Source organism: Phyllobates terribilis, unplaced genomic scaffold (genome assembly GCF_046119375.1).
Source record: "Phyllobates terribilis strain yellow unplaced genomic scaffold, ASM4611937v1 Scaffold_17__1_contigs__length_24005725, whole genome shotgun sequence".
Taxonomy (NCBI): Eukaryota; Metazoa; Chordata; class Amphibia; order Anura; family Dendrobatidae; genus Phyllobates; species Phyllobates terribilis.
In genome coordinates, this window is record NW_027362777.1 from 6,044,862 (window position 1) to 6,062,991 (window position 18,130).

At 46.3% G+C, this 18,130-nt stretch overlaps 1 protein-coding gene across 1 annotated transcript; it reads left to right on the plus strand.

The window, feature by feature from the left end:
* Window positions 1–1,011: 1,011 nt before the first annotated feature.
* LOC141176212 (uncharacterized) lies at window positions 1,012–15,866 on the plus strand. Its single transcript, XM_073660199.1, has 7 exons — window positions 1,012–1,072; window positions 9,879–10,019; window positions 10,149–10,253; window positions 10,343–10,466; window positions 10,550–10,638; window positions 10,835–10,922; window positions 13,227–15,866. Exons 2-7 carry the CDS (start codon window positions 9,951–9,953, stop codon window positions 14,753–14,755), a joined length of 2,004 nt encoding a protein of 667 aa, XP_073516300.1. The 5' UTR covers window positions 1,012–1,072; window positions 9,879–9,950; the 3' UTR covers window positions 14,756–15,866.
* The last annotated feature ends 2,264 nt before the right edge of the window (window positions 15,867–18,130 follow it).

Here is an 18,130-nt window from a genome sequence, read left to right on the forward strand (position 1 = left end):
GTACACGCGCCGCTCCGCTCCGTACACCTCGCACACGCGCGGCTCCGCTCCGCACACCTCGTACACACGCGGCTCCACTCCGTACGCCTCGTACACGCGCGGCTCCGCTCCGTACGCCTCGCACACGCGCGGCTCCGCTCCGTACGCCTCGTACACGCGCGGCTCCGCTCCGTACGCCTAGTACACGCGCGGCTCCGCTCCGTACGCCTCGTACACGCGCGGCTCCGCTCCATACGCCTCGCACACGCGCGGCTCCGCTCCGTACGCCTCACACACGCGGCTCCGCACGCCTCGCACACGCGCGGCTCCGCTCCGTACGCCTCACACACGCGGCTCCGCACGCCTCGCACACGCGCGGCTCCGCTCCGTACGCCTCACACGCGCGGCTCCGCTCCGTACGCCTCGCACACGCGCGGCTCCACTCCGTACGCCTCGCACACGCGCGGCTCCGCTCCATACGCCTCGCACACGTGCGGCTCCGCTCCGTAAGCCTCGTACACACGCGGCTCCACTACATACACATTGTATACACACCCTCTGCTCCGTACACCTCGTACACACGCGGCTCCGCTCCGTACACCTCGTACACACGCGCGGCTCTGCTCCGTACACCTCGTACGCGCGCGGCTCGGCTCCGTACGCCTCGCGCACGCGCGGCTCCGCTCCGTACGCCTCGCACACACGCGGCTCCGCTCCGTACACCTCGTACATACGCGGCTCCGCTCCGTACGCCTCGTACACACGCGGCTCCGCTCCGTACACCTCGTACACACGCGGCTCCGCTCCGTACACCTCGCACACACACGGCTCTGCTCCGTACACTTCGTACACACGCGGCTCTGCTCCGTACACCTCGTACACACGCGGCTCTGCTACATCCACACTGTAAACCCCTCCTGACCCCACACATAAACTTCAGCTCATCCAGCACCATGACAACCAGCACAGCAGAGTCCTGCATCCACTGAGGCCCCTGATCATGTGACCCCTGACTCCTCCCCTTCTGTGACCTCATCACGGCTCCTGTGCGCACAGAGCAGCCATATATGTGGTGGCGGCTCTGCAGGTGGAGGTATGTGGAGTCCCCATTACTGGTTTTTGTTCTGTTTCCTGTAATAGATAAATACGACCCAACTATGGAGACAGGAAGGGAGGAAACGTATTGTTCTCATAGTACAGGACCCCTTTACTGCCCCCCACAGTGTAATGCCCCTTATACAGTATGTATGATGCCCCCACACAGTGTAATGCCCCCATTATGCCCCTTATGCTGGATGTATGATGCCCTCCACACAGTGTAATGCCCCCATTATGCCCCTTATGCAGGATGTATGATGCCCCCACACAGTGTAATGCCCCCATTATGCCCCTTATGCAGGATGTATGATGCCCCAAACAGTGTAATGCCCCCATTATGCCCCTTATGCAGGATGTATGATGCCCCCCACAGTGTAATGCCCCTTATACAGTATGTATGATGCCCCCCACAGTGTAATGCCCCCATTATACCCCTTATGCAGGATGTATGATGCCCCCACACAGTGTAATGCCCCCATTATGCCCCTTATGCAGGATGTATGATGCCCCCCACACAGTGTAATGCCCCCATTATGCCCCTTATGCAGGATGTATGATGCCCCAAACAGTGTAATGCCCCCATTATGCCCCTTATGCAGGATGTATGATGCCCCCCACAGTGTAATGCCCCTTATACAGTATGTATGATGCCCCCCACAGTGTAATGCCCCCATTATACCCCTTATGCAGGATGTATGATGCCCCCACACAGTGTAATGCCCCCATTATGCCCCTTATGCAGGATGTATGATGCCCCAAACAGTGTAATGCCTCCATTATGCCCCTTATGCAGTATGTATGATGCCCCCCACAGTGTAATGCCCCCATTATACCCCTTATACAGGATGTATGATGCCCCCACACAGTGTAATGCCCCTTATGCAGATTGTATGATGCCCCCACACAGTGTAATGCCCCCATTATGCCCCTTATGCAGTATGTATGATGCCCCCACACAGTGTAATGCCCCATTATGCCCCTTATGCAGGATGTATGATGCCCCCACACAGTGTAATGCCCCCATTATACCCCTTATGGAGGATGTGTGATGCCCCCACACAGTGTAATGCCCCCATTATGCCCCTTATGCTGGATGCATGATGCCCCCACACAGTGTAATGCCCCCATTATGCCCCTTATGCTGTATGTATGATGCCCCCCACAGTGTAATGCCCCCATTATACCCCTTATGCAGGATGTATGATGCCCCCACACAGTGCAATGCCCCCATTATACCCCTTATGGAGGATGTATGATGCCCCCACACAGTGTAATGCCCCCATTGTACTCCTTATGCAGGATGTATGATGCCCCCATTATACCCCCTTATGCAGTATGTATGATGCCCCCACATAATGTAATGTCCCCATTATGCCCCTTATGCAGTATGTATGATGCCCCCACACAGTGTAATGTCCCCATTATGCCCCTTATGCAGGATGTATGATGCCCCCACACAGTGTAATGCCCCCATTGTGCCCCTTATGCAGGATGTATGATGCCCCCATTATGCCCCTTATGCAGTATGTGTGATGCCCCCACACACTGTAATGTCCCCATTATGCCCCTTATGAAGTATGTATGATGCCCCCATACAGTGTAATGCCCCCATTGTGCCCCTTATGCAGGATGTGTAATGCCCCCATTATGCCCCTTATGCAGGATGTATGATGCCCCTACACAGTGTAATGCCCCCATTGTACTCCTTATGCAGGATGTATGATGCCCCCATTATACCCCCTTATGCAGTATGTATGATGCCCCCACACAATGTAATGTCCCCCTTATGCAGTATGTATGATGCCCCCCACAGTATAATGTTCCCCCAGTACCACCTGAGATTTTACAGTTGAAATAATCCATCTGGAAAATGGTTTTCCCTTTGCCTGCTCCCCTGTAGACCCTCGAGCATGTATACATGCATGTAGGGGAGCAGGCCTTACTAGATATCGAGGCTTTGTACAGTAATATACTGCATGAGGATGGTATCAGAGGAGTAAGACATTTCTTGAAATCGAGATCAATAGAGTGTAGCAGACCTAATGACTTCATGGAGGATCTTCTAAAATTCACTCTTACTCATAACTTCTTTCTTTTTGACATGAAGTACTTCCACCAGCTCAGGGGTACTGCAATGGGGAGCCGCTGTGTTCCCTCATATGCTAACTTATCCCTGGACTGGTGGGAGGAATCCACAATATTCAGACATGATTATAAGTGGTGGCAGACATATATTGGGGTATGGTACAAATATATTGACTACATTTTTATCATCTGGTCAGGGACGAGTGAACAATCTTTTTAATTTGTCGGGGAACTCAACATCAATAGAGTGGACCTTAGATTTACATCTGAATTTATTATAATAATTTTTATTTTTATAGCGACAACATATTCCACAGCACTTTACAATTTTAGGGGGGACTTATACAGACTTTCCAGAATAAGCATAACTCAGATATTAAAAGGAGTGAGGGCCCTGCTCACAAGCTTACAGTCTATAAGGAAATAGGGGAGACACAAAAGGTAAAATGTACATACATTGTATAATACTGCCTTAATATACTAAATAGGGTAAGTACATAACACTACATGAACTGATAGCCAGCCAGTATGTGTACAGTACAGACAGAGGCTATTCAGTGCATGGATGGTATGAACATGATTTTGAAGAAAATTTTAATATGGGCCAAACTGGGACAGTTAGATAAGTATGTTGAGGTGATAGGCCAGTCTAAAGTAATGGGTTTTTAGGGCACGCTTAAAACTGTGAGTATTGGGAATTAATCGAATTGTCCTGGGTAGTGCATTCCAAAGAATTGGTGCAGCATGCGAGAAATCTTGGAGACGGGAGTGGGAGGTTCGGATTACGGAGGATTTTAGTTTTAAGTCATTAGCAGAACGGAGGGCACGGGTAGGGTGGTAGACTGAGACGAGGGAGGAGATGTAGGGCGGTGCTGAATCATCAAGAGCTTTGTGGGTAAGAGTGATAAGTTTATATTGAACTCTGTATTGGATGGGCAATCAGTGCAATGACTGGCACAGGGAAGAGGCATCGTTGTGTCGGTTGGCAAGGAATATGACCCTGACTGCTGCGTTCACGACGGATTGGAGAGGGGAAAGTTTAGAAAGAGGGAGACCGATAAGTAAAGAGTTGCAATAGTCCAGACGAGAATGAATAAGAGCTACATAAGAGTTTTTACAGAGTCAAAGGTAAGAAAATTTCTAATTCTAGAGATGCTTTTAAGGTGTAGATGACACGAGCGAGCGAGTGATTTGATGTGAGGAGTGAAGGAAAGATCTGAATCAAGTATGACCCCAAGACAGCGGGCATGTTGCTGGCGAGTAATGATGGAGCCACAAACTTAAATGGCAATATCGGGCATAGATAGGTTAGTGGAGGGAGGAAATAGGAGTAGTTTAGTTTTTGACAGATTCAATTTTAGATAGAGGGAGGACATAGTGTTAGAGACAGCGGAACGACAATCACTGGTATTTTGTAATAATGCAGGGGTGATGTCCGGAGAAGAGGTGTATAATTGGGTGTCATCAGCATAGAGATGGTACTGAAAACCGAATCTGCTGATTGTTTGTCCAATAGGAGTGGTATATAATTAGAAAAGAAGGGCGTCTAGGACTGATCCTTGAGGAACCCCGACAATAAGGGGGAGGGGAGAAGAAGGGGAGCCAGCAAAAGACACAGTGAAGGAGCAGTCAGAGAGGTAGATCTGTGGCGCCCTGAGGGTTCGGTCGCCACAGGGGTACTGCATCTCTTTAATGAGGTGTGGTATCTCCCCTTCGAGGTAAGGATGGTGTAACTGTCAGGACCCCACCTCTGCATCCAACACTACACCTCTCCCACCTAAGGGGGGGGCTCATATGCACCAGGGTGCTGCCCCACCCGGGATAAGTGGAGATGGGGGGGGGGGGACAAAAGATAGGGGGAACCTAGTAGTGGGTGAGGGTGGAGGACGCACATTTAGGTTACACAACAAAATTCATATTTAATAAACAGCCATCTTTGGCTTATGGTCTTTTGATTGTGATCTTCATCACTGAACGTGGCTTTCTGTGTGAACCTGCAGTTGATGGGGACACGGTCCTCGTACTCTGGCCTTGAGTCGAGGAGCGGGTTAGAGTTAACGGCTGTCTCTACCCGGTCAAGGTCCCTACCCAAGAATGCCTGGAGTGGAGCAGAGGAGACAAGCTCTGCAGGCAAAAGTATCCCAGGGGGATGCAGACGGAGCGGTATACGCCACCTGTCCTCACTATTCTGGCCTAGTCAGAGGGATTCCTGCTGCAAAAGGGGTACCGGCCCCCGATATCTGACTCTGTCACTTTAAGTCTTAGTCGGAGAAGCCCGGAGGCTCAGTGGATCCCACCGGGTAACGGTCGGAGCGGAGTTGCCACCCGTACCCTTGTTCTGTGCATAGTCCAGAGGGAGACCCGGCCTTAGTACACGTACCACACACAGACAGGAGAGGACCTAGTGGGAAAAGTCTAGGAACACTCTGGTGCGGGGTCCTGACCAAAGCACCTGAACTACTCGGAGGTTGTCGACCCCCGGTCCTGGTGGCTGCAGCGCGCCGTGAGGAGCAGGGAGAAGCCTTGGGGCTGTGCATTCTACCGTAAGTAAAGCTTGGAAGACTACCCCTATGGCCTCCGGTTTCTTATTGCAACGCGGCACTGCACGACACCGCACCACATCTCCCACTACAATTCCCATCCTCCTGCTTCCTCTGCCCTGAGGCCCTGCTCCTCCTGTGGGGAGTAGTACCATCTGCTGCTGCCACTACATCCTGCCTCAGAGGACTGAATGCAGCGTTGGTGGAGGATCACCAGAAACCACAGGCGGCGTAGTCTTTCACACCATTCGAATCACTGTCGCCGTCCCTCCTAGCCCTTAACTTTTTAATGTGACAACCCTGGGCACTGACCGGGCCTAGGCCGCAACTACATCCACCCTGCACAGTCGCCCGGCTTCCGAGTACCCCAACTCTCAGGGTGGGCTAGCGAGCGGGGAGGGGAAGGAGAGACGTCCCCTAGTCCAACCGTCTCGGACATATTATTAGCATATACCGGACACCGGGTCCGAGTATACGTGGATCTTCATGACCAGTAGAAAACAACCGGAACCCCATCCACAGTGTCGAATGCTGCAGAGAGATCCAGGAGAATCAGTGTAACATACCTGGCGGCGACCTTGCATAGTGGTCCATCTCCCACTGTGCAAGAGCGCGCACTTGGTCTCCAGTCCAGAATGTCTCTCTGGCTTCCCTCCATGCTGTCTGTTTGTGTCTGTTTCTGCTGCTTAAGGGCGGCGCCCGATCACTTCCTGCTTTTTGTACCTGCTGTGGGTCACACCCCTTGTGCGTCCTCAGCCTATTGCTGTCTGTCACCTGGTATATAACTCAGCTGCTCCAATCAATCCCTGCCTGAGCATTGTGTTTCATTCAGTGTGTGCTTGCACTCTGAAGGTGCCAGGTCCCGTTCTGTGTTCTCTTGTCTGCCTTTCCTGGAGGCTGTATTTCCAGGCCTGTCTGAACACGCTCCTAGCCTGTTCCTCCCGCCTTCTAGGGGCCGATTACCTAGACCCGCTCCTGTATCTTGTCTGTCCTGTCTGAACACACTCCTAGCCTGTTCCTCCCGCCTTCTTGGGGCCGATTACCTAGACCCGCTCCTGTATCTTGTCTGTCCTGTCTGAACACGCTCCTAGCCTGTTCCTCCCGCCTTCTAGGGGCCAATTACCTAGACCCGCTCCTGTATCTTGTCTGTCCTGTCTGAACACGCTCCTTGCCTGTTCGTCCCGCCTCTCTGGGGGCCGTATTCCCAGACCCGCTCCTGTATCCCGCTGCAGTGTCGGTCTCTTCCGTACACTTAGTTCCAGTCTGAACTCTCTCCTATCCTTTACCTGTTTTGCCTCTATGTCCGTTCCTTTCCTTTTTCTGCAGAGTCTGTACTCGTACCTTGCTCCTGCTTGTTGTCTCTGTACTCCCGTTTGTGAGTTTGTGGTCCACTCGCTACTTCACTGCAAGTACCCTGTGGGTATCTGTGCAAGTACCCTGTGGGTATCTGGCTCTGCCTTTCCCTTCCTGTCTGTTCCGTGTGAACAGAGCCCTGTCCTAGCCTGCTCTGACTCCTTTGCTCACCGATCTGGCGGTTCTAGCCTGCTCTGACTCCTTTGCTCACCGCTCCGGCGGTTCTAGCCCGCTCTGCTCCCTCTTTCTCACTGCTCCGGCAGTCTCGTTCTGCTCTCTTCCTTTACCTCACTGCTCCGGCAGTCTCGCTCAGCTCCCTCTTTCTCACTGCTCCGGCAGTCTCGTTCTGCTCTCTTCCTTTACCTCACTGCTCCGGCAGTCTCGCTCCGCTCTGACTCCTTTGCTCACTGCTCCCGCCGGTCTCGTCCTGCTCTGACTCCTTGCTCACTGCTCCGGCAGTCTCGCTCAGCTCAGACCCTTTGCTCACCGCTCCAGGCGGCCTTGTCCTGCTTTACTCTTGCTCACCGCTCCAGGCGGTCTTGTCCTGCCCTGCTCACCTCTCTGGGCGGCCTCACTCTGCTGTGTTTGTCCGCCACATCTGTGGTTCTGTTCCTGAGTCCCAATGTGTACTGGGTTCTATCCCGCCTGTGTTCCTACCTGCTAGTGCCTCCCTGTCTGCACTCTAGCCGTGCTTGCCTGTACCCCCCTGCCTGCATACCCGCCTGCCTGCATACCAGTCGTGCCTGCCTTTTCCCGCCAGTCTGTGTGCCAGCCTACCAGTCTGTTCCTGTATTCCCCTGTGTGGGTCAACAGCCGTGTCCGGGGTCTGTCCTGGAGTAGCACCTGGTCCCTCTGCTCGGTTCCTCCTTGGTGCACTGGCGTCGTATGCCGTCGTGCGACCCTGGTCGGATCGGGTGAATACCTAGTTACGCCCCTCCAGGCATTCACTCTCCGGCACGGTCCAGTGGAATCACACGCACACGCCGCTCAGCCCGGGCGTGTGCATTACAGCATTACAATCAGCAGGGAGTAGTGACCATTAGATTTGGCTGTTAGTAGATCATTAGAAACTTTAGTGAGTTCAGTTTCAGTAGAATGTAAAGAGCGGAAACCAGATTGTAAAGAGTCAAGAAGGGAGTTATCTGAGAGATAGCGTATTAGACAGGAGTGGACCAGTCGTCCCAGGAGTTTAGATATAAAGGGAAGATTGGAAACAGGTCTGTAGTTAACAGCACAGTTCTGGTCGAGGGGTGTTTTTTTAAGAAATGGATGTATGCTGGAGTGTTTAAAAAAGGAGGGAAAAATACAAAATGAGAGGTAGAGGTTGAATATTTTAGTTAGGTGAGTGGTGACAGCTGGAGAAAGGGACTGAAGGAGATGTGAAGGAATAGGAACACTGGTGCAGGTGGTAGAGCGAGAGGAAGCAAGGAGCCTTGTCACGTCTTCCGTGACTTGTTCGAAGTCAGAAAATGAGCAAGATACAGTGTGGGAGGAAGGAGCATGCATAACATTTGGGGATTGAGAGAAAATTTCCTGTCGGATATGGTCAATTTTTTCTTTGAAATAATTGGCCAGATCGTCAGTGCTGAGGTTGGTGGTTGGGGCCTGTGCTGTTTGATTAAGGAGAGAGTGAAAAGTGTCAAACAGGTGTTAAGGATTATTGGGCCATGAGATGATGAGGTTGTTAAAGTAGGTTTGTTTGGAGAGGTGAAGGGCGGAGTTATAGGTTTTAAGCATAAATTTATAATGGAGGAAATCTTCAGCCAGATTAGATTTTGTCCACAGCCGTTCGGCACACCTGGAGCCCCACTGGAGAAAACGTGTTTGCAGCGTGTTCCAGGGTTGTCGCCGTCTGTGCCGAGTTGTTCTCTGTGTAGGAGGTGCAGCTTCATCCAGGGCGCATTGCAATGTTTCGTTATAATGCTTCAGTGCAGAGTCAGGGCATGAGAGGGAGGAGATTGGGGCCAATGATGATTGCAACGTTTTCATAAATTTCTTGGTGTTAATGGCATGTATATTTCTATAAGTGTGGAAAGTGGGGGTGTCTTGAGCAGGGTGACAGTTCTTGACAGAGAATGAAAGAAGGTTGTGATCAGAGAGCGGAAGAGGAGAGTTAGTAAAGTCATGTATTGAACAGAGCCGGGCGAAGATCAGGTCAAAGAGTATTTCCATCTTCATGTGTAGGAGAATTAGTAAGCTGTGAAAGGCCGAAGGAGGAAGTTAGCGATAAAAGATGAGCGGCAGATGGGGAGAGGGAATTGCCTATTGGGATGTTAAAGTCTCCCATTATGAGGGTGGGGATGTCATAGGATAGAAAGTGTGGAAGCCAAGTGGCAAAGTGATCCACAAACTGATGGGAGGGGCCCGCAGGGCGATACACACCCGCCACTCGCAGGGAGAAGGGCCAGTAGAGTCTGACTGTGTGGACCTCAAAAGAAGGGATGAAAAGTGAGGGTACTGAGAATATAACCTGAAAAGTACATTTTGTTTAAAGGAGCCGACCAACACCAATTATTACCAGTTGCCTTTCCTGCATGTACTGATCAAGAAGGATTGTAATGGGCCACTCATCTACCATAAACCTTCAATGACTAATAAACTATTGAAGAGGGATAACCACCACCCCCATCCCCATAAAAAGAGGAAAACCCAAGGGACAATTTTTATGGTTGAGAAGGTACTGCTCGAATGTCACAGATTTTAGTATACAGGCAATAGACCTGAACACCAGATTAAGGGATAAAGGGTACTCGTGGTACATTTTGGATTCCGCATCATCGTTTGCAGAAAAATGGTCAATCAGCTTATCTTTTCCTCATTCAGATCTCTAAAATACTGGATCCTCTCAGTGAAGATCGTCTATATAAGAACATTTTTGCTGATTTATCCAGGAAAATGATGGACAAGATGGTGGAGAGGATATTACACCTCACCCTAGAGATCCTCTTCCGGCTTACTGGAGAGGTGAGAGATTCTGATGAAGTCACATTACATCATTCTTATCTATGGGAATAACAGATGGACAGAACTGGAGAGGTGAGGACTCTGGAAATGTCTGTAGTGAGATTTATTAATGTTTCTCTCCATAACCAGAGATTAATCATGGGGCCTCCATCTCACCCCCTGATACATGAGGACATCAGTGACCAGAAGATCCTAGAACTCGCCTACAAAATGATTGAGCTGCTGACTGGAGAGGTGACACTGCCAGGAATGAGGAATGCTGGGACATTTCATAGTAAAGCTATGAAGGGATTGGGGGATGACGGTATCATTGTATGTGTCAGGTTCCTATAAGGTGTCAGGATGTCGCTGTCTATTTCTCCATGGAGGAGTGGGAGTATTTAGAAGGACACAAAGATCTGTACAGGGACATCGTGATGGAGGTTCCCCAGCCCCTCACATCACCAGGTAATAGACAGGACTAAATACACACGGCCTATAATTATCTGTATGTAAAGAATGAATTCAGTCCCTGTATGTCTTTCCTCCAGATCTATCCAGTAAGAGGACAACACCAGAGAGATGTCCCCGTCCTCTTCTTCCACAGGACTGTAAACAAGAAGATCCCAATGTTCCTCAGGTAGATACAGAGAAGATATCATGAGATTTCCCCTATGATGTGTAGACAGCTGTAAAGGTCTTGTCTTCAGTTCTGTTTTATCCACCATTATTATGTTTTATATTTGTGTAATGAGAACGGTGGAGATGGCAGGATTAGAGCTGATCATAGATGTGACTTCTCCATCTGTCTTTGACTTTTATCATATTTGTTTCAGGGTGAAGATCTGACCCATATTAATACAGAGACATATGTGAGGGGTGATGAGCGGTGTAAAGAGGAGATTCCTACATATGACTACACAGGTGAGTAGTAACCACTGAATACAGAGAAGTCACAGATTCTTCTCAGTCCCTGTCTGTGGCTACTTTATCGGTGGTGTAGTCCGGCCGTATCACAATCGTGTGATCACCATTTTGCCGCTTGACCACAACATTCTCCTCCGTCCGAAAATATTCAAATTACTTTGTGTAATTGTGAAAGCCCTTTTCTATAGAACTTACAACCTGGAGGATCTACCTACCCCTGGGATTAGGAGACGCTGACCGTTACCTGCCCAGGTCTGTAAACTATAAAGCCAAATGACAGCGTATGTAGAATGTGCTGACAAATTAGAAAATCACTTGAAGAAAAATATTATGATGGGCCTGTAAGAGAAAGCGGAGGGTAATGATGCTGTTGGCTTCCTGGAACCCTGATATCTTATTGGATGAATCTACCTTCTCTCCCTTCTGTGCTGCTGAATGTTCTCATATGGTTCCTACAAGACCAGGTCCAGTCTTTCTGGCCAAACTTCACTTTTTTGATTGATAACATTAAATGTCCAGTGAGGGACACGTGTGAATTTCTGTACAATAACAGCAGAGTTTCCCTTTATCCTGACTGTTCAATTTCTTTTAAAACCAACTAACTTCAAACAGGATTGTGATAAACTACATAAAAAACATTCCACCTGTGCTATGATATATCTCTAAGCTGTGCGTGGCTGATGGCTGTAATATACATTTATTCACGCTTGCAGGAGATGTGTTGGCTCCAGCCCTGGTTTCATGGATTCACTCCACATCATAAATAGTATTGAGTGAATTTGTTCGTCATTTCAAATTCAGGTTCGTGTTCGGGGTTCCGGCTTGTTCGCGCCAAATGGTCAACCATAAATGAGTGCAACTCCAGTTTAGTGTTGGATTTCTCCCTTCATACATACGTTGTTGTTGGGGATGTTACATGTTTATATATTCTTTCTTTTTTTTACAAGTTCATTTTCTATGATAGTTTGATTGTGGTGGGATCGGCCGGCCTCACTTATGTGAGTCTGTAACTCCCTTGTAGTCTTTCAAAAAGGTCTCCATTGCCTCTTCCAAATGCCCAAGATCTAAATTTAAGACACCTCAGCTCTGCAGTATTATAAAAAAGTTCACTTTAACGTCTAATATTTCTTGTTGACACTCATCTGCCAGAAAATATTGGCCCTTATGATAGTTTAGATTGCCAAGAGCCACCGAGCCCCATACTCCAATTACCCCAGAGAGGTTTCACCACTAGTTACTCATTTTTCTCTGATGAAGACTGTTGAGTTTGATCATTTCAGTAGATGTGTTATTGTCTGTAGACACAGTTTTTGACTTCAGTAATCCTCTGATTTAACCACTTCCCACAGTTTTATGTTTCTAATCAGGCCCCATTTTTCAAATCTGATGTGTGTCACTTTATGTGGTGATAACTTCGGAATTCTTCACAAAGGATAATAGGAAACAAATGGACCTTACAAATTATTTTCCAACTTCTTTTGAATCTGACAATCCCCTATATACGGTTGTACACTACTGTTTGGGCACATGGCAGGTTAAGAAAGAAAGGTGCGCCATTTAGCTATTAGGAATGCTCAAAAGATGGCCACCACGCACAGGCTTGTCACTATCTACCCTGTTTACAGATTTCACAAATTACTTTGCTCATCACCCTTTAACACCTCTACATGGATCTGAACCTACACAGAGACCCCTAGGCTTGGGCCACGGTGTTACCTGCTATTCGGTGGAGTGAGATGGGAAGAAGAACAGTCAGGTAGCTGGGTCAGAACCAAGAGGATAGAGAAAATACAAAATCAGAAGACACAAGAGTAGTCAGTAAACGGGCCGAGGTCACAGCTGGAAACAAATACACAAGCCGGGAGATGAGCACAGAGGACTGAACCAGAGGAGAACAAGGCTGTATCTGGCAGCTTCCGGCAATATGCTTCCAGCTTTAGTAGGGTGCGGTGCTTTCCAAATTGCTGAACCAGGGAGCAGATTACTCCACCTGGACAGCACACACACCTATACTGCAAGACTGGATAGTACTACTGGTCCCAGGCACCCTAATCTTAGTGGCTGGACAGAGCCTGCGCCTTTTACTCCATATTTGGGAGCCAGAATGAACAAACAGTTGAACACCACGCTCCACTGCTTCATCCTATGAGGTTTTCTATTAGATGGTCATTGTCCTGGTGAATAAGTGATTTTTTTTTATATAACTTGCCTTTTTTACAGACAATTTAAGTAGAAATGTTCAAAAATATAAAATTCAAGGATTCTTTATTAAAAAATAATAATTGGTTTTCTTCTTGGCAGATGTCTGTACCAGGAGATCAGAGGGACAGCTGACATCTTCAATTTTTAAATCAGATGACCTTGAGATCCCACAGGATACAACTGAAATGAATGCCATTACTCCAGATTTACCATCATCCCTTCACTGCAATGATCTGTCATCTGATCCTTTGAAACAGATCCTGTTTTCTGATTCATTACCGACTACTATGGAAAATCAAAGTCACAAAATAAGCATTAAAAAACGAACTGCTCCTAATGCAAAGAAGCCATTTTCACATTCAGAATATAGAAATAGTTTTCCTCTCAAAAAGTCTTTTCTTAAACATCAAAAAATTCACACAGCGAAGAATATATTTTCTTGCTCCAAGTGTGGGAGATGTTTTAATCAGAAATCAAGTCTTGTTAGGCACCAGGTAACTCACACAGGAGAGAAGCCATTTTCCTGTTCAGAATGTGGGAATTTTTTTGCAGAGAAATCAAATCTTATCGCACATCAGAGAACGCACACAGGGGAGAAGCCTTTTCCATGTTCAGAATGTGGGAAATGTTTTAACCAGAAATCTAGTTTTCTTAAACACCAGAGAACCCACACAGAGGAGAAGCCTTTTTCATGTTCAGATTGTGGGAAAAGTTTTGTACAGAAATCAAATCTTAATATACATCAGAGAACTCACACAGGGGAGAAGCCATTTTCATGTTCAGAATGTGGGAAATGTTTTGCAAAGAAATCAAATCTTATCAAACATGTGAGAACTCACACAGGGGAGAAGCCTTTTCCATGTTTAGAATGTGGAAAATGTTTTACAGAGAAATCAACTCTTATCAACCATCAGAGAACACACACAGGAGAGAAGCCATTTTCATGTTCAGAATGTGGAAAATATTTTACAGCGAAATCAAATCTTATCAAACATCACAAAACTCACACAGTTGAGAAGCCTTTTTCATGTTCAGAATGTGGGAAATGTTTTACAGAGAAATCTACTCTTATCAAACATCAGAGAACTCACACAGGGGAGAAGCCTTTTCCATGTTCAGAATGTGGAAAATGTTTTAACCATAAATCTAGTTTTCTTAAGCACCAGAGAACCCACACAGTGGAGAAGCCTTTTTCATGTTCAGATTGTGGGAAAGGTTTTGTACTGAAATCATATCTTAATATACATCAGAGAACTCACACAGGGGAGAAGCCATTTTCATGTTCAGATTGTGGGAAATGTTTTGTACAAAAATCATGTCTTAATATACATCAGAGAACTCACACAGGAGAGAAGCCATTTTCATGTTCAGAATGTGGGAAATATTTTACAGAGAAATCAACTCTTATCAACCATCAGAGAACCCACACAGGGGCAAAGCCTTTTTCATGTTCAGATTGTGGTAAATGTTTTGGACAGAAATCACATCTTAATAAACATCAGAGAATTCACACAGGGAAGAAGCCTTTTTCATGTTCAGAATGTGGGAAATGTTTTAAACAGAAAGCGCATCTTGATAACCACCGGAGAACCCACACAGGGGAGAATACCGCAACTACACCCAACTAGTCTCTGTACAGACAAGAAAGCCCCTAGCTGTACAACTAAAAACGCCACCACAGACCTAACTCCCTAATAAGTCGGTGAGGAGTTTCTCATACCTCCTGAGGAACCAGAGGGGAGGCCACAACACATTGTCAACAAGGGGAATGGAAAGTATGAAGTAAAATCCGAAAACCCTGAATGAAAAACAAAAACACATTCATATATGGCAAAGAAGGCAAGCTAAGGAGAACCAAAAATAAAAGGAACAAGTATAATCTCCCAGAAACCTAACATTGTTAGAATTAGAAGGTACCGGGAGGATAGTTTCACCTTTGTGGTGAAACTTATACAATTCATCCTCACCAACTGTAAATGTAAACCTGTCCATTTATAATGACCACGGACAAGATAAAGATTCCCAACTCACATCAGGACCACAAGATCCCAGGTACTTTCAGCTGCATCACATCTAATGTAGTGTACTTAATTATATGTACCAAATGTCCAACTGGGGGTCTGTATGTAGGGGAGACAAGGCAAAAACTTAAAACAAGGATGAATTCTAATCGCCACAAAGAAAAAAAGAATAGATCTACTTGTGTCCACACATTTTTACGGCCACAACTGCTTATCCTTTTCCGAAACTGATAGTTCTGCTTCACGTCACTTGTCTTATCTATTGCATTATTCCTGTGCCCTGTTGTGCATAAATATGTGACTATTCGGATTTTGTATTATACTATGTCTCATGAAGAGACCTGAGTAGTCTCGAAAGCTTACTGACTAATGGCTAACTGAAAAGATGGTATCAACCACTGAGGACTCTCAAATTTTAATATTTTTCTCCATACAGCAATTTTAAGATCTCTCCACAGGTGTTCAATGAGATTTAGATCCAGACTCATTGCTGGGCAGAACTCTCCAGCACTTTGTTTCTATCCATTTTCTAGGTGCTTCTTGAAGTATGTTTGGGCTCATTGTCATGCTGGAAGACCCATGACCTAGGACTAATGTTGAGCGAGTATGTTCTGTTCCAAGCATGCTCGGGCGAGCTCCGAGTATTTATAGCTGCTCGGTGATATGGTTGAATCGCTCCCGTGTGCATGATTTGTGACTGTTTGACAGCTTTATTACATGTGAGGAATATGTAAGAAATAGACATTCCTCACATGTAATAAAGCTGTCAAACAGTTGCAAATCATGCACATGGGAGTGATTCAAACATATCACTGAGAAGCTGTAAATACTTGGAGCTCAGCCCGAGCATACTTGGCGAAAGGGTTAATGGAACATACTTACTCAACACTACCTAGGACGCAAACCCAGCTTTCTGACACTAGGCACTATATTGTGAACCAAAATCCTTTGCTAATCTTCAGATTTCATGATGCCTTGCACACAGTCAGAGGCAGCAAAGCAACCCCAAAACACCTTTGAACCTCCACCATATTTGACTGTATGGGTTGTAAATATATTGATTATCTGTGCACCTTGGACAAAGGAACATGTGGATCTCTAAAGATGGACTTATAACCTTGAAATTGTTGATATTTTTCAACAATTTTGGTTCTTAAGTCCTCAGACAGTTCTCTTCTCCTTTTTCTGTTTTCTCCAAAATTAGTGTGGCACACATATGCACACAATGCAAAGATTGAATCAACTTCTCCCTTTTTTATTTGGTTTTAGTTGTGACTTTCATATTGTCCACAACTGTTACTTGCCAAAATTGTGTTTGAACAAACTTCACATGCTTGAAACAAAGTTGTTTACCCACAATTTTTGCAAGGTGTCAACAATTTTTTTCAGCCTATTTTGTGTGAAATTATGTTCAATTTGCCTTTTTTTCTCTGTTTTCTTGTGTTGTTCCAATACATGTAAAGGAAATAAACGTGTATAACAAAACTTGTAATTTCAATAATTTTCTGGGAGAATGACTTCATTTTCTGGAACAATTTCAATGGATCCAACACTTTTGACCATGACTTGATTTTGTTGCCTTTCTAATATGTTGCAGCATATCATCCTCTACGTGTTCAGCTATATTAGGAGGCTTGTAGCAAAGTCCAATTAGCAGCTTTCCATTATTGCCATTTCCATGTACATTACCCATACTGATTTTACATCAGGGATGTAAAACACAAAACATGCAGAGGGCCAAAATGAAAAACTTTGACAAAGTCGTGGGCCAACCAGTGTACAGTATAATGGGCCCCACATAGTCCTCCATACAGTATAATGGGCCCCACATAGTCCTTCATACAGTATAATGGGCCCCACATAGTCCTCCATACAGAATAATGGGCCCCACATAGTCCTTCATACAGTATAATGGGCCCCACATAGTTCTCCATGCAGAATAATGGGCCCCACATAGTCCTCCATACATAAGAAACAAGAGGAAAAAAACTTCAAGTCAGAGTCCCATATAATAGTGAAAAAATTACAAAATTGTATTAATTATAATTTATACAGGAAAAAAATATGAATCACAGAGACAGTTAATAGTAAAACAATGGAGGATCACTAATGAGGAGCATGAGACAGATTAACATGATTCTTTTCTGATGTAAATACATAATTGGGCTGCCAAAAAATAAGATTATATTGTTAAAATGCAGTGAAGCATTCAATAAAAGTGCAGGTGCTTATGAGGTAGGTCAGAAGTAGTTGCTATATAAGAGGTTAGTCATACCGCTGTCTATATATAGGTACTAATATAGATAGCTCATACCGGGGGTAGCAGATCTTTATAAGTGGTATCAGTGCCCTGACCTCTTAGGCTACAGGGTAAAAGTATATCCTAATAGATATAAAAGCCAAGAAAATGCACCTAAGTAGGAAAAAAGATTAAAGAACGGCACCAAAAAGAGTGTAGCATGAATCCTATAGAATACTTACAGCCACAGTGGATGTGAACACGCTCCTCAATGGCACTCACCCTGGTGCGCGTTTCAGCACGGCTGCCTTCGTCAGGAGGTGGCGTCAATGAAGGTGGGTAGGGTTTAGAAACCCTTGAGCCAATAGAAAAGGAGGGGTGTAGTCTCTCCGCCAATGGGTGTAGGGAGGGCGTGGCATGACACATGGCAATCACCGCTACACTGCGGCATCCATGGCTACCGCGTCATATGATCCATGATGCCGCAAGCACGTGGGGAACCACGTGACCGGGCGTCATGGAGCACATATTGATACGACCAGCAAGGACACCACAGAGAACAGTGAAGCCATGCGTACCGCCCAGTCCACAGACATATATAGTCAAATACAACCGGAGAGAAAAAAAGCATAATGGGGTAAACTGTCAATAATTGCACATCCCAAATGTATATATATATCTAAGGGGTATAGGCGATAGCCAATTATATATAAGTCAGAGAAGTTAATTGGCCATGACCAAAC